Source organism: Nymphaea colorata, chromosome 12, assembly GCF_008831285.2.
Source record: "Nymphaea colorata isolate Beijing-Zhang1983 chromosome 12, ASM883128v2, whole genome shotgun sequence".
NCBI lineage: Eukaryota > Viridiplantae > Streptophyta > Magnoliopsida > Nymphaeales > Nymphaeaceae > Nymphaea > Nymphaea colorata.
In genome coordinates, this window is record NC_045149.1 from 5042193 (window position 1) to 5068649 (window position 26457).

At 38.0% G+C, this 26457-nt stretch overlaps 1 protein-coding gene across 9 annotated transcripts; it reads left to right on the forward strand.

Moving 5' to 3' along the window:
- Positions 1 to 2367: 2367 nt before the first annotated feature.
- On the forward strand, positions 2368 to 24482 carry LOC116265730 (mediator of RNA polymerase II transcription subunit 12). 9 transcript variants are annotated; one of them, XM_031646560.2, is made up of 14 exons: positions 2368 to 2493; positions 3189 to 3271; positions 3905 to 4076; positions 6553 to 6612; positions 8261 to 8366; positions 9576 to 9644; positions 11087 to 11140; positions 11249 to 11356; positions 11766 to 11915; positions 12025 to 12375; positions 12536 to 14964; positions 15252 to 17828; positions 21723 to 22056; positions 23731 to 24482. In XM_031646560.2, the coding sequence occupies exons 3-14, from the start codon at positions 3949 to 3951 to the stop codon at positions 24184 to 24186; spliced, it is 6822 nt and encodes a 2273-aa protein (XP_031502420.1). In that variant the 5' UTR covers positions 2368 to 2493; positions 3189 to 3271; positions 3905 to 3948; the 3' UTR covers positions 24187 to 24482. The 9 variants fall into 9 exon arrangements, with proteins under 9 accessions (XP_031502420.1, XP_031502422.1, XP_031502413.1 ...); XM_031646562.2 differs by having other exon boundaries at positions 3910 to 4076; XM_031646559.2 differs by lacking the exon at positions 2368 to 2493 and adding an exon at positions 2513 to 2797.
- The last annotated feature ends 1975 nt before the right edge of the window (positions 24483 to 26457 follow it).

Sequence of the window (26457 nt, forward strand, 5' to 3'; positions counted from 1 at the left end):
AGTTAAAATTTTTATTTGATTAAAAAAAAAACTATTGTAAAATTCATGATTCGTCAAACTGATGTTTTTTAAGTCAGATCTAAAATACAAAATTAAAATCTTTATCTTGTTTTGAGCAAAGGCATGCTTTGATCTTAAATCTATACTTGTCAAATCTTAAGGTTGAATTTGTTTCACTGCATATATGAGATCCACAGTAATCTCTTATCCATGAATTTAAGTCTGACATTAAATTCATGGTTTTTAATATGTTGCATGAATTTTAAGTCCATGCTACTTAGGATTGATTTACTAAAACACACCTTTTAATGCCACTTCAAATCTATATACGAGGCTGACACTAATACATATTGTTATGGGACAAAAAGAAATCGGCTGCTTATTTTTTAAATTTTGGTGGTCATGAATTTATGATTCTTGAAATGGGCATTTGATTAGTTCAAATTTGAAATCCATGAATTTGATGCGCATCTTATGTGGTAAAAAATCTGTCTCTAAAATGCAGACTTGAAATCTTTATTTTATTCTGATCGAATGAGCGAGTGTTTGATCTTAAATCTTAAGAATTTTAGATCAAGTGCAATTAAATATCCCTTAAATTTTGGAAGAGAAAATAAAGTTTTAAAAAAGGGGCTTGCATCATACTCAGATTAAACATTAAAAAAATAAAATAAAATATTGCCACAAATGGCCGGATTTATGTGAATCACTAGTGCACCAAGTTATACGTTCGGCTCTTAATACTGGACTATATGTTGGAAATAAAATGACCAGATTACCCCTTACCTTTAAGGGGGAGACCCCTTACAAGAACCAGAAATAGGAACCTTTACTACTTCAGAAAAGCCCAATATACCCCTCCCTTAAATCTTAGGATGGCCATTGCTAAATGAGACGAGACGACCACAAACGGGTCGAGCATAAAAGAAAACGTCAATACCACCACATTAGATTCAGCTCATTTGCAGCCTTTTATAGACCTGCCTGGAGTTTGATCCAACACAACACAGCAAAAATGAGACTCTCCATCTTACCAAAATTACCATATTCATACCCATTTATTATACCACGTAGAACAACCTCCTTCAAATGCATGTCAAAATGAAGATATATTTGTTTGTGACAATGAGAAAGAGATTATCAATTTCACAATTTATACATAAAAATTGAAAATTATAGCTTATATATATATATATATATACACACACAAGAATTAAAATCAGCCGGCTACTTTGTGGTTGGATGATTATTTTTTTATTTATAGAGCTAGAAACTATCACAAAACGTGCATTTGAAAAAGGTCAATTGTTTGGCCACAATTTTTAGCAATAGGACACAACTTTTGCGACGGTTTGAGTAACATAAAATTAAAAAAAAAAAAAAACATTCAAACATAAAGGCAGCCGGCTAATTTCAATATATATATATACAGCCAGTTCTTTGAACCAATGGAACCTTGAGTTGGAATCACACCGAGGGCATGTCTTAGTGCTCCAAAGTCCACGGACAATGGAATCACGATTACCAAAATTGAATATTTGAATGTAATATGTAATAACCAGGCTTGGTTTGGAAGGTACTTAATGACTTTCAGTAGACCCCTACACCAAAACAGTAAACCATTGAAAGTCTAGTCAAGTAAAAGAAATAAAGGAAGAGAAAGAAAAAAAAAGGAAGCCATGTATCTATTCACCCGCGATCTTGAGGAGCTCTGGCAGTCACAAAAGGTGTGAAATTTAAGTGATTGAAAATATTTGGCGACCATGATCTACTCTTACCCTTGCTGTTGCTCTTCAATTGGCTTTAAACCGAACTGGTGAGGCTCGGATCGACCAAAAAAACATTTAAAAAGCAAAAAGAAATAAATGAAATGTATGTATAAAATCATTTTAAAAAATGTATGCTATGCACTGAGAACAAGCAAAATAGTTTATTTTAAGTAGACTTACTAAAAAATTCACTGCCATTTTATCAACCATAAATGCTTGGCGTATAGATATCATTCAATAAGATTTTTTCCTATTACGATCCTTAGAAAACATAACTTAGAACCAAAAAGAATATCCATAACAGAAAAAAAGAGAAAAACAAAAAAGGAAATTCATTAACAAAAGGTGGAGATGAGACTGGAGAGTCCCAAGGGTGGGGAGAGGAATAATTTAGGAAAAAAACCAAGGCAATATAAGAAGGCATGCGAAGTCTTTGTCGAAAGAGAGATGTATGAGGGAAGGACAGGAGACAATGGCAGTGTCGTAGTACTTCCCAACCTCGGTGTCAAAGATTTTGCTAAAATTTCGATTGGGAATTTTTCAGTGTGCTTTGCTCTCACAAAAGATTTTTCCTCCCACCGGACGCAACAAATAGAATTAAGAAACTAAGAAGTAGGAAGAGATAGAAAGGGAGAGCGCGTTCGTCATCATCCTCAGCATTAGTCAAAGTGGGGCTTTTTTTCGGCCTTCTCTTCTTTCTCTCTCTGGCCCGAGATCGATTCAGGTAACCACCCCCCCACCCCCTCTCTGTCTCGTTGTCTCTCTTTCAGGGTTTATTGGATTTGTAGCCGTTGGGAAGCCCTAACCTGTCTTGCTTCTCTTGGCTCTCTCCTTCCATGTCAGTAGAGGCTCGCGGCACCGTTGCGAACCCTAGCTTTCCCGCCCTTATCTTTCTTCTCTTTTTCCTTTGGCTCTCTCTCCGAGCTCGGCGGAGTTCGTGAATTCCTTTTTGCACGGTCACTTCCTAATTCTACTTTTGGATCGAACTGCTCCGGCGTCCGGGCGGTTGGTGTTGGTTCCTCTTTTTGGTGTGTGGGTTTGATTCGGAGGAAAAAGATCGATATTTTCTTGAGGGGAGAATAGGGATTTTGTTCGTTGTTTCTGTTTGGGGGATTTATCTCGGTCTTTGAGTGATTGGGTTTCGTTCTTCTGGAGATTGAGCATTAGTTCGGATCTATTTTGAATGATTTAGACTTACGACTCTATTTGGGTGCTAGACGTGGTGGTTGTGTTGACGAAATTTATGTGCATTTCTTGAAAATTTGGAAGTTCTTTTCTTTCTTTATTGGTCTTCCAAGGTTCTGGCATTTAATTCCCTTGCTTCGCTGTAGTCCCGGTCGTGGCTTTCGTTTGGTGTAACGCGTCTATGATTAACGCTGGTTTTCTTTTATAGGATGTAATTTGTTTTCTTCATTTCAGGCACTTTTCTGTGAATTGGCTTGAGAACGGGGCAGTTTCAGATCTTGCTTCCTGTGATCGTACGTGGGTTTCAGCTATTTCTGGTGTGTGAGTTGAAGTTTTCTGCAGTGCAGCTGCTGTATCATTTACGCATTGCACGGTTAATCTTGTATTCCATTTGGAAGCAGTTGATTTTACTTGCGGAAATCAGTTTTACGCAAGACTGCAAAAGGGTAGTTCCGTGGTGGTTGGCGAGAGTTTTTCTGCAGAGTTATGAACAATACTTGGTTGGAGCACATGTTCAGAAAATTTAATGCTTGTCGGTAGACGTATGTTTGTTTGGTACATGGATTCACCTGCGAGCTAGAAATTGCAGCAAATGCTGGAAAAACTTGGAAATCTTTTATTTGTCTGAAAACGACGTTGTGGTTTTTTGGAGTAAATTAGTAGGATAGTCTAATTAAGGATTCCAGTTTCGTTGAGTAATTCTCCTTTTTGTTTTCGCCTGGAGTTCTTCTTGGGGTATTCCCTTTTCTTCGAGCTATTTGTATACATATTAGGTATAGCAGGGAGCCTGTCTGCTTGGGTGATCTTGTAAATTTTGTCGTCACTGGTGGTGGCATCTCACGGGGTTCATTTATTCACTGTGGCTCCATTCATAGACTTCATAGATGATTCGTTGCTAGATACAACTTAGGCAGTATCATCTGATGGGGGATAGTTCGTGTCGATGTTAGTGCAGTTGGTTCTGGAGGCAGTATGCCGGTGATTGTGGGCAGAGATGCAAAGGACACTTGCTGCCAGCTGTGGTGGTGGAGTTGGTAACAGTGTAGTTGGTGGAGGATCTTCTAGGGAGGCTGGAAGAACAGATTCATCATTTTTACCTTCAAACTTCCCGCCAAACTCAAGGTATGGGGCTAACTGTCTAACTGGAAGCTAATTAAGTGATGTTACAATTTCTTCCTTATCTAAAGCTTATGAATAAATTAATGTGTTTTCATGCCTAATGGTTCTCTGGCTAGAGCTGTGGAGTTTTTTTGATTCAAGAAGTGTTGTTTAATTGCTTATTTGCATTCTGCCTGGATTATGGTGGCCCTGTAATTCTGAAGTTGCTTGAAGGGTTTCAGGTGAAAGTAAAAACCATGTCAAACTACAAAAGAAGGCAACTTGTGCATCAAATAGTCAAATTTTGTCAAATGACATGTGGTACCAAAGTTGAAGCTTATATCATCTAGTAAATCTGCATAAAATGAATAAGTATGTCAAAATTAATTTGCTTGGAATGTCTCAACATGGATATTTGCCTGTATCTTACAGTCTACATTCCAAATGTTTTGACTTTTAACTCATTCTTTGGTCTTCATTCATGGTCTTAATAAAATTTTCTTTCTCTAGAACCTTCCTGATACGTAGCTTGTATCGGCATCCTGTTGATCCTATTGCAGACGAAAAAATTGTAAAAGAGTGCTACTTATTTCTCTGGATATTGATCTGGATACTATTGGTTATTTCTTTGTTCTGATTATCTTGGTCAACCTTATTTTCTGTGTATATTTTTTGAGGATATACTGCTTGTTCTAGCTAGTTTCACAAAGTGATGGTTGTTGCATTTCATTGTGAGTCCTAAAAACTTTTCTGTTAGTACCCCCTTTTTTGTGTGTTATATGTTGTTTTTTGTAGAATCACTGAATTTATTGTGTTGTTCGTTATGCGTTGGAATGAAGAGGAATGAGAAATAATGTTTTAGATCCCTCTGTGCTAAATTAAGCCAATAAACTTCCAGATGGTGTTTTGTTCAATAGTCATCCATTTGTGCATCGATGTTCCAAATTATCTGTTATCATGCATGGGTAGGGTTTCAGGTACAAGAGGGCACACAGGGATAGGAGATGCTAAAAATTTAGGGCTTATTTTTGTTGCATAGGGCAAAATCTTTTTTACAAAACTTGGTTTGTAACATGTTTTTGTGCATCTTGAAAACTTTTTTTTGGGTGAAACTAATGCTAGTTTGTCAAAGTATGATCTATTAAATCAGTGTATTGGTTTTCTCCTCCCGCATTTTGCCTGTGATGTTTTTTGGCTTTCTAAAACATAAGCTTTTCATAACATTAAGTTGCAAGCTGGATCTCATATTCTGATTCCACATTTTGATCCTTAAGATGATATGCAGGGTGAATTTAATTATTATTCAGGTAAGAGCTCATGAAGATTTTAAGCAATCATTATTGTTCACTTTTTGTAACTGTCATCCGTCCATAGCTGCACTGACTCACACAACTACAATCTTCATCTGCCTGAATAAGAGTAGCAGCCGATTGACCTGAATATCCATAACAAAAGTGAAAATTGTGTTATATAAGATTAACTCTTTTTAGCTGGTTATTGCTTGATCTTTTTGTTAAGCTCATCATCAACCTGAAAAAGAGAATGTTTATGTAAGGGAACATGAATTGAGAACCCTCTCCCCCTTCCAATCCCCTCACCCCCCTGGATTTTGGAGCATGGCAGAAACTAAGACAAAATCTCTCTTTATTGATCTCAGCAGATACCAAGCACAATGACTCCAACAAAATTAATCCTCTTCTCATATGCATCATTTAGCTATTAACCATACAACAAAACCACAAGAAAGAGAACAAATTCACCAATATCAAAACATAAAAGAAGGAGAAAAGAGACGACTCCCTAATGAGCTATAACTCTTCACTCTTTTATGGTCGGTAATAAAAGAAGAGAAGATGAGATCTGCTTTCTCTCCTTCCCTAATTACAGTGTTTATCTTAGTTATAATTCCCCAATTCCAAGCCTTTGGCGTGCATTGCCTATAACTTTTCACTCTCTTATGATCATTGACGGAAGAAGAGAAGATGAAATCTGCTTTCTCTCCTTCCTCAATCACTATGTTTATTTTCGTACTTATGATTCTTTCTGTGCAGATTTTCAGATATGCTTTCTTCCTGCATCATGTGACCCTTATGAGAGAGAGAGAGAGAGAGAGAGAGCTATAACTCGTTACTCTTGATTGATGCTTGAAGAAGAGAAGACAAAATCTGCTTTATTTCCTTCCTCAATTCCCATGTTTATGCTAGCACTTATAATTCTGAATGTCATAGGTGTTTTTGTCCTGACTGCTTCACCTTTATGTCTACAAGTCAGATATTTTAGATACTAGATTTTTGTCCTGTATCGTCTTCTTGAACTAGTTTTCTCTTGATATAAAGCTTGGATGGTGATCTGGATGCAGAAAATGCTTCCGGTGCTTTTATATTGATTTCTTGAAAGATCTATTGTGGGCTTCATTAATTTTCTTTGTGTTGCTCAAATCTTAGTTTGTTCCCAATCTGCTTCATTGGTTTTGTTTATTGAGTAATGTGTTCTCTTGTAGGCGATCTCAACAATTAACTCCATACAAGCTTAGATGTGATAAAGAGCCTTTAAGTTGCAGGTAATCATCTGGTTGTCAAGTTTGTTACTTTTTTAGTTTCTGTCCCTTCGTTTTTGAAATTTTTCTCTGAAAGCAGTAAAATCTTAATTGGTTGAATGTGAGAAGTTAAGTGGAAATACATCAAATATACATACAACACTTTATAACAATCGGTACAGCTTGAAACCAAATAAATAGGTAGTTTTGTAGTAATTGAACATAATAAATATTATTTTTCTGTTTTCAACCAATCAATCCATGGGTAGCTGTGGGTTTCCAACCTAAAAGAGTAAGCTGATAAATCAACTTTCAGTATCATAAAGAGCAGAATCCAATATGTTTTTCCTTTTTCTTTTTCTTTGAGGATGTTTGCCAATTTCTGTTAATGCTCTTATTTGGATGGCTTAGGTGCTGGTTCAATGACTCAAAACCTAGCCAGAAATTGGGCTTTGGTCTTAAACTCAATTTCTAATAACTAGGTTATGTGGCTAGTAGCTATGGATGTCACATGGCTTAGTCTTAAAAATCTCAGAGGGATGGATGATGGTTCATTTTCTCGCTTCTAGGTAGAGACAGACTACCATTTTTCTCTTTTTTTAACTAAAACTTGTTTTGGCAAGCGAAAAATAGCAGGCTTTCCCGAACCTAATTTAGGTGCAAAACCTGCTTTCTTTACAACCAAGATTTGCACATTTTTTTATCCAAACAGGGCCTTGGAGATGTCAAATATTGGCACTTTGTTAATTTAAATGAAATTGGACAAATGGTTATTTACAGTTGATTTTTGAACAGTTTGCAGCACTTAGTTCATAAAATTGCATGCTCCCTCCCTCTTTTTCCCTCCCTGTGTGTGCATTATTCAACCAATCTATTCTTTGATGGATGTTTGTCACATTGTTTAATTAAGTACCGATTGAGATCATAGAAACATGTGTATATATTCTTAGCATGACAGAGCAAACGGGCGTACAATCTAGAGGACAAAATCATGCTGATGAAAAAGGAAAGAAAATTAAGGAAAGAAGTAACCAACAATCCCTTGATTACAGCAATAAGAAAAGGGAAACTGCCAAACCAGCAAAGTAAATGCAATCCCAGCACATGATCAATCAATCTGTATACCAAAGGAAAGATATCTTTCCAAGAATGGCTTGATGTAAATTGCCTATATATATTAGTGGAACCTCACCCAACAATTATGGAGTGAGAGGGCATCATCGTGGATGTAGGAGAACAATACTCCGAACCACTTTAAAATTCTGAGTAATTTCTTTTGCCTTTGCTTGTTTTCTAACATATATATGTGTGTGTGGGTGTGTGTTGCTGCTTATGTGATCATCATTATACCTCCTTTTGGTGGCATCTCCACTCAAGGTCCTGAAACAACAATGCTGCTGTGACTGTCATTACTTTAAGCTTTAGTTAGCTAGGCAGATCCATCAGTGCTCTTTGACCTGGACTTTTTCCCAAGTAGTAAATCTTGATTGGTCGTTTTGGCTTCCCATCTTCATCTCTAGAGTATCAATATTGGGTTGTCAGTGGCTTGGTAGCATGTAAAAGTTTCAATGTCTATTCTGGCTATATGCATCCTTGTTTCTGATAATCAAGTTCCATAATTCATCCAATGCTGGACAGCTTAATTTTTATCCTATGTGGCTACTATTTTCAGACTTGGTCCACCTGACTTTTATCCCCAAACTCCCAACTGTCCTGAAGAAGCTCTCAACAAGGAAGTTCTACAATCTGGATACAGGGAGACAGTTGATGGCCTTGAGGTATGTAATCTTGTTGATAACTTCACTATTCTCTTCATTCTTTAAGAAACACAAAAATTCTCCTGGTTTCTGCTCTTTTACTTTTCACCTATTCAGTATAAGAAGTTTTTTAAAATGTCCTGATATTGATACAGATTGTAGAGCATTCAAGTCCCACTGGTATATATGCAAGCTTTATCTCATCTGATCTCTTCTGCAGATTTTGCAGCTAAGCCTGTGACGGCTTAGGTTGGTGTTTGTACAAGTGGATATTTTTGCAGGTCTTTTATGTCAATGGAGTAGAAGTTTTTGGTGTTTATCTAGGCCACATGCTACTTGCAAATTTTGAATATGAATTAGCCTCTCAAACATTTTGGTTATCCATCTAAGTGAGGATAGGTTACTTTAAGTATACTGGTGCCATTTTGAGCCCTGTTGGCTTGATCAGTGAACTTGAAGATTTGAAATGCAATAGTAGATTGTTCAGTGAATCACCTCATATTATTGTACTTTATTTCCTGAGTAGGAGGATTTCCCATAAGGTGGGGCCCGGTCTCATGAGAAGCAACCTAGCTCAGGTTGGACTAGACTATGTCTAAAAGGATCATCCTGGTCTGGAGACTGGTATGCCCAGCAAGAGTTAGGTTGCTCACCATGACAGTGATTTATTGGGTTGATGTTAGGCCTATCGGGCCCCTATTGTGGCTGGCCAGTTTTGGTCCTTTCTGGCTTTCTCCCCTATGTGGGTTCAGGAATTGCAGGTCAGGTCCTTGATGTTCTGACTCTGAACACGATTTTCTGTGTGTTCTCCTTAGTCTATTATTCTTATGATATTTTCACTTTACATGCACCTTGCAAGAATTTAAAAAGGTGATGAATTACATATCATAGTTATACAGTTAATTGGTGAATTTTTCTAACATGAACGGGGATGCCATGGACAAATTTTAACTGATAGATGCTGAGGCCTTCATTTTTGGCAGTTGAGGATTTTTTGAGATATTAACCTCTACATATTTTTTTCTTTTTGTTTACCTCTAATATGCATGCAGGAAGGTTTTGTAATTTCTTTAACATTTTAATTGACCTAACAATCGCCATAAAAATGTAATATAAATATAAATCATAGCCAGATAGACGTTATGCTCTTTTTTTATCATCATGGACTTTTTTTTGGATCTGTTGAATGCTGGTTCTAATTTTAATTGTTCTATGTTGCAAATGGATCAGGAGTGTCGTGATATCTCTGCTACTTATGTTGGGCATTTGCCAAAACCTGCCATTTTACACTGTAAAGAGGTATGTATAAAGGTTCTAGCAGCCGACACTTTTATCTCTTCATGCTTCTTGAACTTGTTATTCCTTTGGTCATGTAATGTAGTGATTCCTTTCTGTTGAATTTTTGGGGTTATGTCGGAGATTATTTTCCATTTTTTCTTAAGGGTATTTAGCAAACTTGTGGTTGTTATCTAATATTTTCCTTTTCGCCTTCCAATGGTATTTAACAAGTGTGCGGTGGGCTTTTCGCAATAATTAACATCTTTATTTTTTCATTGTTAAAGACATTTTCACGGTTGATTGACGGGGGTCTAAAGTTAGAATCTTCAAAAGAAAAAGGAAGGAGGTTTAGTTTTATCCCTTTTAGATGACCTGTCATTACTCATAAGAATCTCTGTTACTCCTTTCCAGAGATAGGGAGATGGTGCCCCTTGCTAAAATCGTGTGAATGCCAGGATGGCATTCAATAGCCAATGAGAAGGCCAGTCAATCAATTTGAGTAGGAGGATGGACAATAGGTTAACCTACTAAGGCAGCACAATAGATGGAGTCTATTTGGTCAGTTGATGGTCATTCAAAGTTAACTTGCAGAACTAGTATTTGACTAATTTCTAATGAAGCAGAAATTGAATATCCAAAATTAAGTTCTTTTTGCCTAATGCCAGACAATTAGGGGCAGTTCTTTTGTGATTAGTATGTTACTATTAATATGAATTGGTAGGTCTTCTTTGTGTGATGGATCTTCGTGCCACATTTGCAACCTAAGCATCCCAATTTCTTTTGATGATTGTAAGGTAGCAAGCTTGAAGTCTTTCATATATGTACATGTCGTTTGTCCTTTTTGGTGTCTTTCTGCATTGATTTTGTTTGACTTGACAACTCACAAGTAAATGAAAGCATCTGTTGTCAAGAGTGGGATATATGCTTGCCAACTTTTGTAAAGTTTCTGTATTTCATTCCCGTCGACTTCTGTTTATTCTTCAGTTCCCCCATATCTTCTCTTCCAGATCTTTTCCAGCCTCTGACTCTTGTAGGAACATTCTTTTTTGATTTCATGGAAACATACATGATACATGTTATCTCATGCCACATTTGTGCTCATGAATTTCAATTTTTTGTTTGTCCTTCCAAATCAAGCTATATGTGGACTTATTTTTCCACCTTATCCGGTGAATTAACATCAAGTATTCTTTTAGATGTTAGCAAGCATATTTCACCTCATAGAGGTGAATCTGTGAGATATTCCTTTCTTACAAAAAAGGTTTCTGTTTTTCTTTAGCAGAAATTTTCTCCAATTCTTCAGTTTTATAAGGTCAATGATTTTCATGACCTGCATCATCATAATAAAAAGTTAATTTAACTAAAAGTTAATGTGCTGTTCTTGTGCATCATTAATGAGTCCTTGCCTGCATAGCGATAGCTCATTTGTTTTACATTGATCTTTTGTTTTTCTGATCTGACAGTCAATCCGGAAGCGCCTGAGGGCTATAAATGAATCCCGAGCACTAAAACGGAAGGTAATGTAATATCGTTGTATAAATTGCTTGATGTTTATTTCTTCATTCTACCTTAAATTAAAAGGATATTCTTTCTTAAAGTTGATCCTTTATTTTATTATGCACCAGGCTGGTCAAGTTTATGGAGTGCCCCTCTCTGGATCACTGTTAACCAAGCCTGGTGTTTTTCCGGAACAGCGGCATTGTGCAGAGGAGTCCCGAAGGAAATGGATTGAGGTCTGTATGATACTTTCAATGGCTATGTTGGATTGTATTGTTACTATTGAAAGGCCAAAGTTCTTAAAAAGATGCACTGTGGAATAATGCATTGTCTTCTTTTCTCTCTGAAGTATCAATTCTCCATCTTTTTCCAGTATTTAAATCCAAAAAGGTTTCTAGGTATTGTAACTTTTGATGGCAATAGTTCAAAAAGTAATGATATTATCCATTATTTATGGTCATGCCTTCCATCAAGCAGTTGCTTTTTTCCTTTTATTTTCTGTTAGTTGCTAGTAAAGTTCCTACCCCCCTCCCCCCCCCAAAATAACATGTTTCTGATACGGAATTGCAGTTTACTGCTTATGAAGGCTATATATGTATATTTTTTCTTTCACCTGTTGTTGACTGCTAGTGATTCGTTCTGCAGAGTTTGTCACAGCAGCACAAGCGGCTGCGCTTACTTTCTGATCATGTCCCACCTATTTCTAGAAAGAGATCACTGTTTGAAGTTCTGATCAAACATAATGTTCCTATATTGAGGGCAACTTGGTTTATTAAAGTCACTTACCTAAACCAGGTGGGATGTTGACTCATTGTAATACCACATTCAACTTCTCTGGTTCACCCCTTGACATGGCTTGTCATCTGAATTAATTAACATTTGGAAATTCATTTATGTTCCTCAGGTTCGCTCTATAAATAGTGGTGTTTCATCTGGAGGGGCAGACAGACCTCGGCTAACACGTACTGAGCTATGGACGAAGGATGTAATAGAATATCTACAGTATGTTTTGGATGAATTATTGCAAAATGAGTTTCACCATTCAATGCCTCATGGGAGAGATCAGCCGCCACAAACACTGCTGGGTGGCTTTGTGCAACAGAAAGGTATTGAGTCCATGCAAGTTACTCCTGATGGGGAGGAACCTTCACTTCATTTTAAATGGTTGTATATGGTCCGTATTGTTCGTTGGCACTATTCAGAAGGGCTGCTGCTTCCATCTCACATTGTTGAGTGGGTTCTTCATCAGCTTCAGGTTTAAGCTGTTCCTTCTAGTTTTTAATTGATTTTTCTTTTCCTGCATTTTGCTTTATAATGAAAGTAATTGTGAACAATTTAAATAATTGATGTATAATTAGATTTGGGCCTAAGCTTTCATCTTGGTGAAATGCTGTTTTATGTCTTATTGGTTGCAGGAAAAGGAATCATTTGAGGCTTTACGACTGCTGTTGCCTATTGCATATGACTTTATAGAATGCATTGCATTGTCACAATCCTATGTGAGGATGTTTGGGGATGTTGCTGTACGCTTTTTACAGGAATATTCAGCGAATGGTTTATCTCTTGCAGAAGATTCCCAGAAAGCTTGTATTGCGTCTATGTTGGTTGAGTTGCTTCGGTACTTAATCCTAACCGTGCCTGATACCTTTGTTTCACTGGATTACTTTCCCTTGCCCTCTTGTGTATATCCAGATTTAAAGGGTTCTGGCTCTTCCGTAGTTCTAGCATCTGACAATGTGGAGAAGACTCAATCTGGTTCTAGAGATTGCGAAATAAAAATTGTGAATGCTTATCATCAGTATTTGTCCTTTGACAATGCTGTTTCTTCTGTGCAAAAGCGTGCTGCTGATCTTGCAAAAGCTGCTTCTCCAAGTTTTCAGGACCATGGAGAGGCTAGAGTTGCACAAACATTAGACAAAGCTGTGATGGCAGGGGATGTCAGAGGTGCTTACAACTTCCTTTTTGAAAATTTGTCTATTGAAGGGGTTGCAGAAGGATGGATAGCAGAAGTCAGCCCATGTCTAAGGTCATGCTTGAAGTGGATTGGGTGCACATCTGTCCCAGAGATCTGTGCTTGTTTTTTCCTGTTTGAATGGGCAACATGTGATTTTAGAGATTGTCGCAGTTACTTACCATCAAATGTGAAAGTTACTGGTACGAGGGATTTTTCTCAGATCTATTTTGCTGTGTCAATTTTGCAACTAAAGATGGAAGATATTAAAGGCTCGTTACAAGTTAAGAGTGAAAATGTGCTTGACAATGGCATTGCTGAGAAGAAACCCAAGCTATTGGAGAGCCATTCTAGCAGAACAAAACTAACCCATTTTGCTACACGAAAGCTTGACGCCAAATTTCCAGGTGTCAGTTCTAAAATATCAGATGTTTTTGTAAGTCCTGGCCCATTGCATGATATTGTGGTCTCTTGGCTAGACCAGCATGAAGTACGCAAGGGTCAAGGTGCTAAGCGTGTTCAAGCTCTTATCATGGAACTCATCCGCCATGGCATATTCTATCCCCAAGCTTATGTGCGGCAGCTTATTGTTAGTGGAATTATGGACAGAAGCTTGACTTCAGTCTATTCTGATAAGCAGAAAAGACACACCAGACTCCTGAAGCAGCTGCCGGCACCTTATTTGATTTATGCCTTGAAAGAAGCTAAAATTGCTGAAATGCCTATACTTGTTGAGGCAATAAGTATCTACTCTAATGAGCGACGCCTTATCCTTCATGGGATTTTGAGTGGAGTACCGAGGAATTCCAGAACAGGTGATGTTGCATTGAGCCTGTATCAGAATCACCAGAGAAGCAGTTCAACCAATGGAAAGGATGCTGTGATGGCCATGTCTTTTGATCCATGGGGGAACTCTCAAGCAGTGCATAGTTCTGCAGCTTTGGTCAGTAGGCATACTGGCAGGGCCAAAGTTCAAGAGCTGAAAGAAGCTATCTCAGCCTTACTGCATCTCCCAGATTTCTGCATCACATTCATGGACAAGATACATATTCATGCTGGTTCTGAGGGACATCACACTAGATATCTTGGTTCAGTTCACACAAAAACTGATGTGGGAGAAGTTACACCTGGCTGTGAAGAATGCAGAAAGTTGAAGAGGCAGAAGCTGAATGAGGAAAGGAGTCCACAGCAGGTTCATGGATTTTCATCCTATGTATCAGATGATGAAGACATGTGGTGGGCACGAAAAGGAACTAAGTTAACAGAGTTGAACAAAATTGATCAGCCTGTTAAACCAACAAAGCAATCTTCTAGAGGGAGACAAAAGATTGTGCGAAGAACCCAAAGTTTAGCACAATTGGCAGCTGCCAGGATTGAGGGAAGTCAGGGTGCATCTTCCAGCCATGTGTGCGATCATAGAATATCCTGCCTGCACCACAGAAATGGCATTGAAAATGAGTTCTCAAGGGAAGGCACATCTAGGAATCATGCTTGTGATATTGTTACGTTAGGTAAAACCTTGAAACAACTATGCCTTCTTGAGCGATGGGCCATCACAAGCTGGTTAACTTCTGTAGTGAGGGAGCTAATTGAGGGAGGCGAAAAGGTGGCTTCCAAGGTTGACTTTGGGTCAGGTTCATTTTCTTCTACAAGCAGTGATAAAAGTGCTACACGTTGGAAGCTCACTGAAGATGAATTATCTAGCATACTTTATTTGTTAGATGTTTCTTTTGATTTGATTTCAGTTGTGAAATTGCTGTTGTGGTTGCTTCCAAGAGCTTCATTTGGTTCAAATCCAGCATTTTATGGTGGGAGAAGTACATCTGTTTTATCCAAAAGTAAGGGTGCTTCTTGTGAACTGGGAGAAGGATTTCTGCTGGCATGCCTTCAAAGGTAATTTGCGCTTCATATGCATATTTTATGTGCACATGTGTTTTTATTTTTCCTATGTGTGTGTATGTGGGTGCACGGGCATCTTCCTTAAGGAACTTTAAGTTCATGCATTCAATATAGCATGTTTATGTCTTGTCTATGTGTGTGTGTGTGTGTCCATGTGCATCTTCCTTAAGAAACTTCGAGTTCATGCATTCAATATATAACAATGAAACATATGGTTGTAGATCTTCTTGAAGCCACTGCAGCTATGGTTATCTTTCTTCTTATAACACACTTTGATTCAGGTATGAAAATGTACTTGTGGCTGCGAATCTTCTTCCAGAAGCACTTAATGTTGCAATTCAACGTGCTATGACATCTATGCCTTCTAGTGGAAGGATTTCCAGTTCACCTTCCTTTGTTTATGCACGAAGTCTCTTGAAGAAGTATGGTTCTCTATCCACTGTCTCAAAGTGGGAAAAGGACTTCAAAGTAACATGTGATCAGAAGCTCCTTAGTGAACTTGATGCTGGTGACCTTGGGTATGCAGTTGGCTTGCCAGCTGGGGTGGAGGATTTTGATGATTATTTTCGTCAAAAGGTGAGTGGAAGGTTGTCAAGGGTTGGGACAGGCATGAAAGATATGGTTCAAAGGCATATGGGGGATGTCGTAAACTATATTTATGGAAAAGAAAGGAGGCTTCTTGCTCCCGGACCTGCAAGAGGTTCAGAAACAGAAAAATGGGATGACTTGTATCAAACAACTCAACATATTGTGTCGAGTTTAATGGACTGCATTCGTCAGAGCACTGGTGCATCTCAGGATGGGGACCCTGCTCCAGTGGCTGCAGCAGTGTCTGCTTTGGTTGGTAGTGTGGGGATTTCTGCAGTTAATATACTTGAAGCAGCTAGCACTAACAGCCCAGGTTCTTCTTCAGCAATAAGCTCGTTCCCATTGAACTGTGTTCGTCGTATTATACAGGTTCACATCAGCTGCCTCTGCCTCTTAAGGGATGCTTTGGGTGACAGACATGGTCGTGTGTTTGAGACTGCTCTCGCAACAGAAGCATCTAATGCTGTGGCTGAATCATTGGCAGGAAAAGCTTCTCGCAGTCAGTTCCATCTCTCATCAGAAACTGTTGATAGCAATTCAAATTTGTCAAGTGAAATGAACAGTTCAACCAAGGCATTTCTTGGAAGGCCTACTAAAGTTGTAGCAGCAGTGTCTGCACTACTAATTGGTCTTGTTGTTCATGGTGTTATCAGCTTGGAAAGGATGGTATCAGTTCTAAAAATAAAGGAGCGTCTAGATTTCCTACAGTTCATAAAACATCTGAAGACTGGTTCCAATGGGATTTCTCGTTCCATGGGTGCTTTCAAGGTGGATATTAGTATTGAAATTTGTTTGCATTGGTTCAGGCTTCTGGTTGGCAATTGTCGAACAGTTTTAGATGGATTGGTTGCAGATTTTCTTGGTGAATCATCTGTTTTAGCTCTTTCAAGAATGCAGCGTTTGCTTCCACTTAACTTGGTTTTCCCACCTGCTTATTCAATTTTTGCTATGGTAATTTGGAGGCCTTACATTTTTAGTAGTAGTGTAGCAACTCGTGAAGATGTTCAACTCTATCACTCTTTATCATTAGCAATAGGAGATGCTATAAAACATCTACCTTTCCGTGAAACCTGTTTACAGGATACCCATGCTCTCTATGCACTTTTAGCTTCTGATGCAAGTGATTCTGAGTTTGCAGCTATATTGGAATTGCAAAATTTGGACAAGCAGTTAAGGACAATGGCATTTGTTCCTCTTAGGGCAAGGCTATTCCTAAATGCAATTCTTGACTGCAAAATGCCACAAATTACAACTTTGCAGGATGGTGGTTCTTGGTCTCATGGCTATGAATCAAAGGTTCATGCTGAGAATGAAGCAAAACTCCTGAGTCAGCTGGTTCATGTGTTGGATACTTTACAACCTGCCAAATTCCACTGGCAGTGGGTTGAATTGAGGCTTCTCTTGAATGAGCAAGTCCTCATTGAGAAGATTGATTCCCATAATTTGTCATTAGCTGAAGCTATCCGGTATCTTGCACCTAATTCAGATAATTGCTCTCGCTCAGAGAATGAAAATAATTTTACAGAAATCGTCTTGACTCGATTACTTGTCAGGCCTGATGCTGCTTCTCTTTATTCAGAAGTAATTCACCTTCTTGGAAAATCATTGGAGGACTCATTGCTTATGAATGCTAAATGGTTCTTAGGAGGCAATGATGTTCTTTTGGGGCGCAAGTCCATCAGGCAGCGTCTCAAATCTATTGCTGAGAATAGGAAACTATCCACCAAAGTGCAATTTTGGAGGCCATGGGGTTGGTTGAGTTCCAGTGGTGAGTCAGCTGGTGGTGACAAGCGAAAGTTGGAAGCTACTTCTCTTGAAGAAGGAGAGGTCGTCGATGAAGGGGTGGATCCAAAAAAGCCCACAAAACAAGGATTCCAAGGACCTATTTTACAGAGCTTCCATTCACCTCAAAAGTTTGCAACGGAGAAGGCACTTGCAGAATTGATGCTACCTTGTCTTGATCGTAGTTCGATGGAATTCCGGAATTCATTTGCAATTGATTTAATCAAGCAGATGAATACTATTGAACAACAAATTGTTTTGCTCTCACGTGGCACTGGAAAGCAGGCTGCTGGCTCCATTAGTGGTACTGAAGGTGTTGGCAACAAGGGGAGTGCACGTAAAGGTATAAAAGGGGGTAGCCCTGGACTCGGGAGACGTTCAACAGGTGCTATAGATAATTCACCGGTCTCTGCAGCTTCACTAAGGGCGTCAATGCGTTTGAGGATGCAGTTTCTCTTGAGATTACTTCCAATCATTTATGTGGACAGGTCAGTTAACTTACTTCTTGCTTGTGAAGCTACTGAACTACAACCTGTTAGAATATCAAACAATAGTGGAGTAGTCTGGCCAGTTCCATTTCTGCACTCTCTATATGCCCGCGACATGCATACAGCTTTTGCACTTCATTTCGTGGCCGACTATTAACTAGCATGAGCATTCCTTTTTGTATGCCATTTTGTGTCTTCCTGACACTCCTCTGCATACAGCTTATTGCACTTAATCTTGATTGATCATGAACTAGCACAATCTTTTTGCTTATGGCTCATTTGAGGGTCTAAACTAAAATGGCAATAATAATTTGCTTGACAACTGACATTCATTTTATGCTTTCCTGGAAATCTCAACCAAAATGGGCCCAAACTTGCAATTGCTTCCAAAATTGAAGCAAAAAGAGTAACCTTGTGAGTTTGATTAGGATAACATAGATTTTTTTTTTCTGAAATCAAAACCTAGCATTCAACATGTATCAGTTTCTTTTCCAAAATTAGTATAGTAAATCAATTTTATATTCTTAATATATTATGCTTTTTTTTTATGCTCTAAAGTATCTGTTTATTGAAACTTCCTCACAATTTTCTGGAACTTGAAAATATCAAGGTGTTTACACTCTTTTCATGAGGTTTCATAGAAAACCTCTTCTATTTTTCTTTTGTAGACTAAAAAAAACATAACCTTGTGATTTTAATAACAGTATAATAGGATAAATCAAATTATTTTAAGTTCTAATGCCAACCTTAGTTGTCAAACTAGTGACTAGTTTCCTAGCTGGGCTAGTCATGTCAGTCCCTGCCGGCAAGTCACTTGGGCACACTTGATGGACCAATCGAATGACTTGGTTGACCATGTCATTGACATGGGACCTTCTAAGAAAAAATGACCCTTTTGAAATATCAAATATAGTTTTTGATTATATATATATATATTGTATTTCTCTATATTTTATCCTGTATGTGTTCTCCAGGATAAATCAAATTATCTTAAGTTCTTCTAATGTCAACCTTAATTGTCAAACTAGTGACTAGTTTCCTAGCTGGGCTATAGTCATGTCAGTCCCTGCCTGCAAGTCCGTAGTTGTCAAACTAGTGACTAGTTTCCTAGCTGGGCTAGTCATGTCAGTCCCTGCCTGCAAGTCACTTGGGCACACTTGAGGGACCAATCGAATGACTTGGTTGACCGTGTCATTGACATGGGACCTTCTAAGAAAAAATGACCCTTCTGAAATATCAAATATGGTTTTTGATAATATATATATATATATATATATATATATATATATTGTATTTCTCTATGTTTTATCCTGTATGTGTTCTCCAGGATAAATCAAATTATCTTAAGTTCTTCTAATGTCAACCTTAATTGTCAAACTAGTGACTTGTTTCCTAGCTGGGCTAGTCATGTCAGTCCCTGCCTGCAAGTCACTTGGGCCCATTGGAGGGACCAATCAAATGACTTGTTGGCCATGTCATTGAGTTGGGACCTTCTAAGAAAAAATGACCCTTCTGAAATATCAAATATGGATTTTTGATTATATATATATATATATATATATATATATATATATATATATATATATATATATATATATATATATATATATATATATATATATATATATTGTATTTCTCTATAATTTATCCTGTATGTGTTCTCCCTCCTCTTCCTCCTTCCCTTTAAAACGTGATTCTATAGTGTATAAGTATTTATTGTGCTCTAAAATGTGAAGCTCTTGTATGCACTTTAAAGTCTAATCTGCCTCTTTATCATCTTAGTCAACTGTTTTAGACTGACTTGTCTCCGCTGGTCTTTTTAAGGCATCTGGACCTGACTTTGACATCTGATTTTGGCAACTAAGGTGTCGGCCAAATGGTTTATCAAAGTAAAGATTGCTTTTCTTCAAAAGTTATAGTAACTACTTTGCTTTTTGAAAGGTAAACAAAATTGCTACGGACATTGCTGTTTTCAAATCTGGAAAAATAAATTTTCCACTTAGTGCGGCTAAAAAAATCTTACCAATAGAAACCCAAAAATGCTTCTTCTGACTGTCAGTAAAACAATAGTTTTAGGTCCTTTATGTTGTTCCAAAAGCAGGTCGAGAATTAGAGAGAAAAGAAGTGTATTTTGGGTGGTCTTTTATTCAAAAGATGCGCCTATGTAAAAATCATCCTAAAAAAGTTGTACCTTTGGTGACATTTTAACAACCTGCATATACTTTGTCTCCTTTGTTTTTTTTCTAATTTCTATAAAATTGAAGCTACCATATTTCTTTTTTATAACAGAAGAAAAGGAGAAGAAAAATAAAGGAGGGTTGGACGTGTATTATAAGCAAAGGATGAGTGTCATGCATCCTGACATTCTTATTCAAAATTCACAAGCCAGAGTCGGCACTTGCTCATGCTAAAACCTACATGGATCTCTTGTTTATAATAGTTATATAGCTGCTTTTACGCACAGAATGTCTATAACAATTGATAGCTGACAGACAGTTTTGTGTCCTAGAGATATCAGTCCACACTTGAAAGTTGAAACCATCTTCAACATGTCTTTGACTTAATGAGGAACAAATAAATGCGCTTCATTGAATCATTAGTGCTTATTAAAAATCATGGCCTCCCAAATCTAGAAATATGCACTCATGATGTCTGGAATTTTGACCTCCTCATAGGCATTTCTACTTTTACATACCTGTGTTCATGGATGGATTCCTATGAAGTGGAAGGGCCTTTTGATTCTTGATTTTATGGTATTTGTGGGTATACAATGTTTTTAATACAGAAAACCAAACAAAATTTGGAAATTATATAAGGAAAAACAAAATAAATTATTATGAGACTGTGATTCTTGATTTTATGGTATTTGTGGGTATACAATGTTTTTAATACAAAAAACAAAACAAAATTTGGAAATTATATAAGGAAAAACAGAAAAATAAATTATTATGAGACTGAAATAATGCATCTATGAATGTGTGACTCAACTGCGCCAAGAAGCGATTCATCAAATAGGGGCTTCAAAGTAGAATACATGCCTGTATGTGTTTGTCCACCTGTATGTGTGCACCTGTGGTTTTCTTGTTTTCTAAACAATACAGAAATTGGAATATGGGTAGTTCAATGCAAATTTGGTTTGCTTGTTTGAAATTACGAGAACTGCTTGATAGTTTGACTGGTTATAGATTAATGTCTTTCATTTGTGGTTGTCTCCAGTGTGCAACCTGAGACTACTGTACCAACTGTCAAATGCTAACCAATCGTTGTTTTTCTCCACAACATTTGAGACTTGCGTGTTTTTCTTTCTCAGGTGCTTGCAAATGTGTTGTTTTTTTGAATTTGGAAACGACATAATCTCAAAAGATAGAGATGGTATAAAACTAAAATGATGGAATAGAAAACATCTAGGTAGATCCCTTAATATGTCACAAATATTAAGTTTTTCTAATTTTCGTAAGCACACTTTTTATTTCATTTCTGAAGGTTAATTTGGCTGGCAAATATGCATGTATGCATACACACACGACACATGTTGCATCTAAGGAGCAGTAGACAAGTACTTGTTTGTCTGATTGACAAATTTAGAAAATTAATGGCTGGTACTGATTTATTCAAGACCCTTTTGTTGCTCGCTGATTCCTCTCATTCTTTGATAGCATTTTACTTTTTGCTTCTTATTTCCTCTTATTTTTTGGATACTAGACTAGTCATGAATTGTTATTTCTAATCTTTCTGGAATTCCACCTGGCAGTAGTGTATAATGAAGATACTTTCAGCTTGACTGTTGTCGTGTCCCACCTCATGACTCTCATTTCACATTTCTCTAATCTGAGCTTCTTATCTTTGTTCTATTATTTTTATTTTTGTTACTCAACTATCAATATGGGCTTGTAGGGAGCCATCAAATCGTAACATGAGGCACATGCTTGCTTCAGTTCTGCTTCGTCTGTCAGGAACAAGAATAGTTCATGAGGATGGAGATTTCTATTTCACAAACAGTCAGAAGAACCTTTTGCTTAAAAGGGAGACAGAATCATCAGAACCATCAGTTGGTACATCTGTGGTGCTCACCAGTGAGAGTCTGTTTGACTGCATCCTGTGTGTGCTTCATGGATTGCTGAGTAGTTACAGACCCAGCTGGCTTAGGGCTAAACCGGCTTCCAAGATAACTTCCAAACCACCACGTGATGTTTCAGCATTTGATCGTGAAGTGGCTGAAAGCATGCAGGTTTGTCTTGAATGTCCTTATCGATTTGTTTTGCCACACTTCCTCTCAACCTCTGCTGGGTTCCTGTTCAAATGATGACTACTGCATATGGAGGTTGAGAGGATAGGATTGAAGGATTGAGGATTCCATGGGATTAGTTTTTGCATGCTGAGGGAGTCCTGTCTGTGAAGGTTCTCTTGGTCAAAAGTCTATTTTACGTTAGATTATTCTTTTCATGGGACTGAATGAATTATACAGATGAGCCCTACTTTTGTTATTGAAATTGCTAAGATCTTGTTTTTTGCATGCTGAGGGAGTCCTGTCGGTGAAGGTTCTCTTGGTCAAAAGTCTATTTTACGTTAGATTATTCTTTTCATGAGACTGAATGAATCATACAGATGAGCCTACTTTTGTTATTGAAATTGCTAAGATCTTGTTCTGTATTGGATACCTGAGTTTAAGGTTTCCATGTTGATGTTTATATTCTCTCTCCCTCTCATGCACACGCATGCACAAGTGTGCACACAAACATGTGCACTAATTTGCACATTTTTTTTTTCACAAGCAACACTTCAGTTATAATGTGGTTCAATGGCAGGGATGGGGGAAATTGTTGCTCATAAGAACAACCCTATCCAGATCTAAATGGAGTTGATCCTACCGGTGTTTGACTTATGTCACACGGCCTCTATTTGGGTGAGGTACCTGTGTCTATGCAGGTGTGACACTGCTAGGCAGCGCCCTTAGACACCGTCTAGACACAGACCCATGTCGGGTGTGGCTAGTGCCCCCATAGCCGTATCCATCCTTTTTTTGGATTCGTCAAAGTTAACCAAATCAATTTTTATCTGCTAATTATGTTTTCCTTTAAACCATCATATAGGATAAAAATGAAAAGCCCTTGACACAAATTAAAGGGCTCTTCATGTTATCTACAGTCTGACTGCACCTGTTCAGCAGGACTGTCCCAGCAATTTTCCGGCATTTTGTCCGGCAACTTAGTTTTCCCTAATTGAACTTTCTATATTCTTTTGTTTGTTTATGTATATATATAATATATTTAGCCATGTCCCCATGCCTAAATTTTTTAAAGTTCTTTCCCTCCTTGCCCATACCGGCATCCATAACTATGTGACAGGATCAGACAAAAAATTTTAACATTATACTTGTTTTACAAGCATAGATTGAGTTTCTAACCTATCATGATGATGTCACATTTTATTATCTGCATTTACCATGTAAACGTGTATAGTTCACTCCAGTTCTTGTAAAAAAAGGGCGTACTTTTTTAGGGAAAAAGATTTCTTTCCAAAATTGCAAGCGAGGGAATTCATATGAAAATCCATGTAATTTTTTTATGCGTCTGCTCTCCCATGTTGTGTCGATATCTCTCAACCTTCCTCTGTTCATCGTGGAAGTCCATATGGTGGTCGTGATTGCTGCATTATTCGTCAATTTGTTCTTCTTTGTGAGCGTTGCGATCTTCAATGAGCTTTTGTTTGTTGCTGCATGCTGAGTGTAGGGCGCATGGTTCTCTCTGCTTTGTGAGCTTGGACTTTCTGCTTCTATGCATTATTTTGAGTCACGTCTGTAAGCATAGTAATATCTTATGCAATGCATATTTTCCTGCTGCAGCTCATTTGCTGGATTGCCAGTATTAGGTTATAACGGGATGTTTTTGTGTTATGTGGACAGTCTGAATTGGATATCATGCAATTGCCGCAAGCAATCCGCCTGCGTCTCCAAGCTGCAATGCCAATGTTGCCGGCGTCTCTACCCGGTTTGATTTCATCTCAGCCATCAACCGTATCAGTTGCTGCATGTGTTCCATTACATGCTGCTACCTCAATTTCTGGTATTCCACCAGCTAATGCAGCTCCTCCAAGGAACCAGGTGTCTGGTTCCCGGCCAGTGGCCTCTAGTACTGCTGCGAAATCAAAGGTACCGCCTTCCATGCAGGACCCTGAAGTGGAGATTGACACTTGGACATTACTTGAGGATGGAACTGGGTGTGCACCCGCAACTAGTAACAGTAATGTGGGTGTAGGAGGGGACAACTCTAATTTGAAGGCCTGTAGTTGGCTGAGAGGAGCGGTCAGAGTGAGGAGGACAGATCTCACTTATGTTGGTGCAGTTGATGACGATACTTGATTTCTTATTTGAATTTTCTTTCTATGGCCTTTGTAGATTTGCCCTGGATGCCAAGCCCGTCACGGCCTTTAAAGATGGGGCTTGGAGAGGGTCTATTGGTCCTGCTTCTCTCTGAGGGCTTGGTGGGAAGGGCTGTGTGGGTCCGTGTTTTGGGAGAGAATCTCTCCCTAGAAACCGCCGCACGTGACGGCAGGCGTCTAACCCCTTCAATCGAAAACCCCTGGGCCACCTTTAAGGCTTGTTGTATATATGGAGTTTCTCTTATTTTTTCCCAGTTTCAGATGGGCAAGAAAACCTCCCTCTCTCTCTCTCTCTCTCTCTCTCTCTCTCGCTTGCGTGTGTGAAGATTTCTGTCGTGTTTGGTTATGCAAACGCAGCCCATGGTGACCCGAGTTCCTTTTTCTCTCTTATCACTTGAACTTCCGCACTTGACAACTAGACCAAGGACGATCCTCTCATTTGAGGGTCAATTAATAATGAGAACAGAATGTTTTTGTTCCGTGAATATACCTCATTATTTTGGGTGGGTTAGAATCGTGAAATCTTTTAACACATCTTTCTATGCATTTATCTTAGTTTTTTCTTCTTTCATGCATTTACCTTAGTTTTGGGTATATTTATGAAATAATAACAGTCATTATTTGGTCCAAACAGTCAATAAATAAGGGAGGGTATTCGTTTCATCTAAATACAAGAGGGTATTTGTTTAATTAGGAACATGAAATTTTATAATCAAAATTCCCATTTCTGAAAGAATGGGAATGCTCCAATAAACAATTGAACTATTTTTTTGTAATCATAGAGCAATTTACCAATTCCAAAATGGAAATTTTGCAACCAAAATTCCATCTACTTGCAAAGCTTCGACCATTCCTGCCTGACGTTACGTTGTTCCCCTTTTGAAAACTGTTAACAGTTGCTTCTCTGCTCTCGGTCTCCCTTCTCCTCTTCCGCTTGAATCTCTACTGCACCGTGACCACTTTAGCTGTTGACCATCTCCTATGCTCTTCTGTACTGCCACACCATTCCTATGCTCTTCTGTACTACTACACCATTGATATCCATCCCCCGTCTATCCATTGAAGTTAAATAACAACAGTCTCTTTCTCCCCCTTAATTCCTTCAACATTAGAAATGCTGGTTTAAGGAAATTTTGTCATTTTGTCAAACTTTGTCCTTCCATGTGCTGAGAGTCACCATGCCAAGTTGGACCTAATCTCCATCCATTTAGCCCTTCGATTTTCCGATCAAATGTGAAGAACCAAATGTGGTCTTCAAGCTTCAGATTTGGTCTCCCAAAATTATTTCCGGTTTTACTGAAATCTCCATTTATCAACCTTTATATTTTCCAGCAGGATTGTCATTTTGCAAAACCGTAAAGTGCATTGTGTTTCTCCACAAACCACCTGTTGTCTTACCAATTTCGGCGAAAACAGACATTGTTTAGCTGTCTCCATCTCCCTTGGAAGTTTGCCTATTTCCTATTCAATTTTCTATACAACCAGATTTTTGACGTTTGTTCTTCGAGTCGTTTCTCTCTCATCCAAAATGACTTTTTCCGATTTGTCACTTCCATTAGTTTGTTTAATGGTCCAAATTTTACATAAATCTATAGCCCTTTTGGTCGTGTTTCACTATCCGGAATGTTAAACAGTTTTCTGCAGTCCCGTTCCTGCTTCCTACAAAAACCAAAATTTTGACCTCTCTTCATTGAGTCGTTTCTCTCTCATACGGATGTTTTTTTCTGATCTGCCACTTTTGTTAGTCTGATTTGTCTAGAAGCATTGTTCCAAATTTCACATCAATTGGAATCCTTTTAGTCTTTCTCTTCAGAAGCAAGGCCAAAAATTTTTCATGAAAGGAACCAAATTAAAGTTTCAAATTTTTTTGACTAAGGCTGAAATATCATTTTTCAAAATTTCGCATTGGTTCTTAGGTTGAAGCATAGCATTTAGATAATTTAAACATTAAGAGAAATAAGATAATTTAAACATTAAGAGAAATAGTTTTGAACCTTGGATGATTATCCTAGTAAAGGTGCTAGGACGGGTCATTAATTATGGGAGGTGGGTATTTAAAATCCATCAAGGTTGCACGGGTAGTTTCTTAAGTACTTTTGCACATAGCAAAGAAGCCCCCTTCCACCTCTTTCTGACGTGTGCAGTTGCATGCATGGTCAATATTTTATGGAAAACCTTATAGGGTTTAAAATTTTAATTATACTATATACATTATTGGGTCTCCATCCAATAAGTCACCAAGCGATAGGCG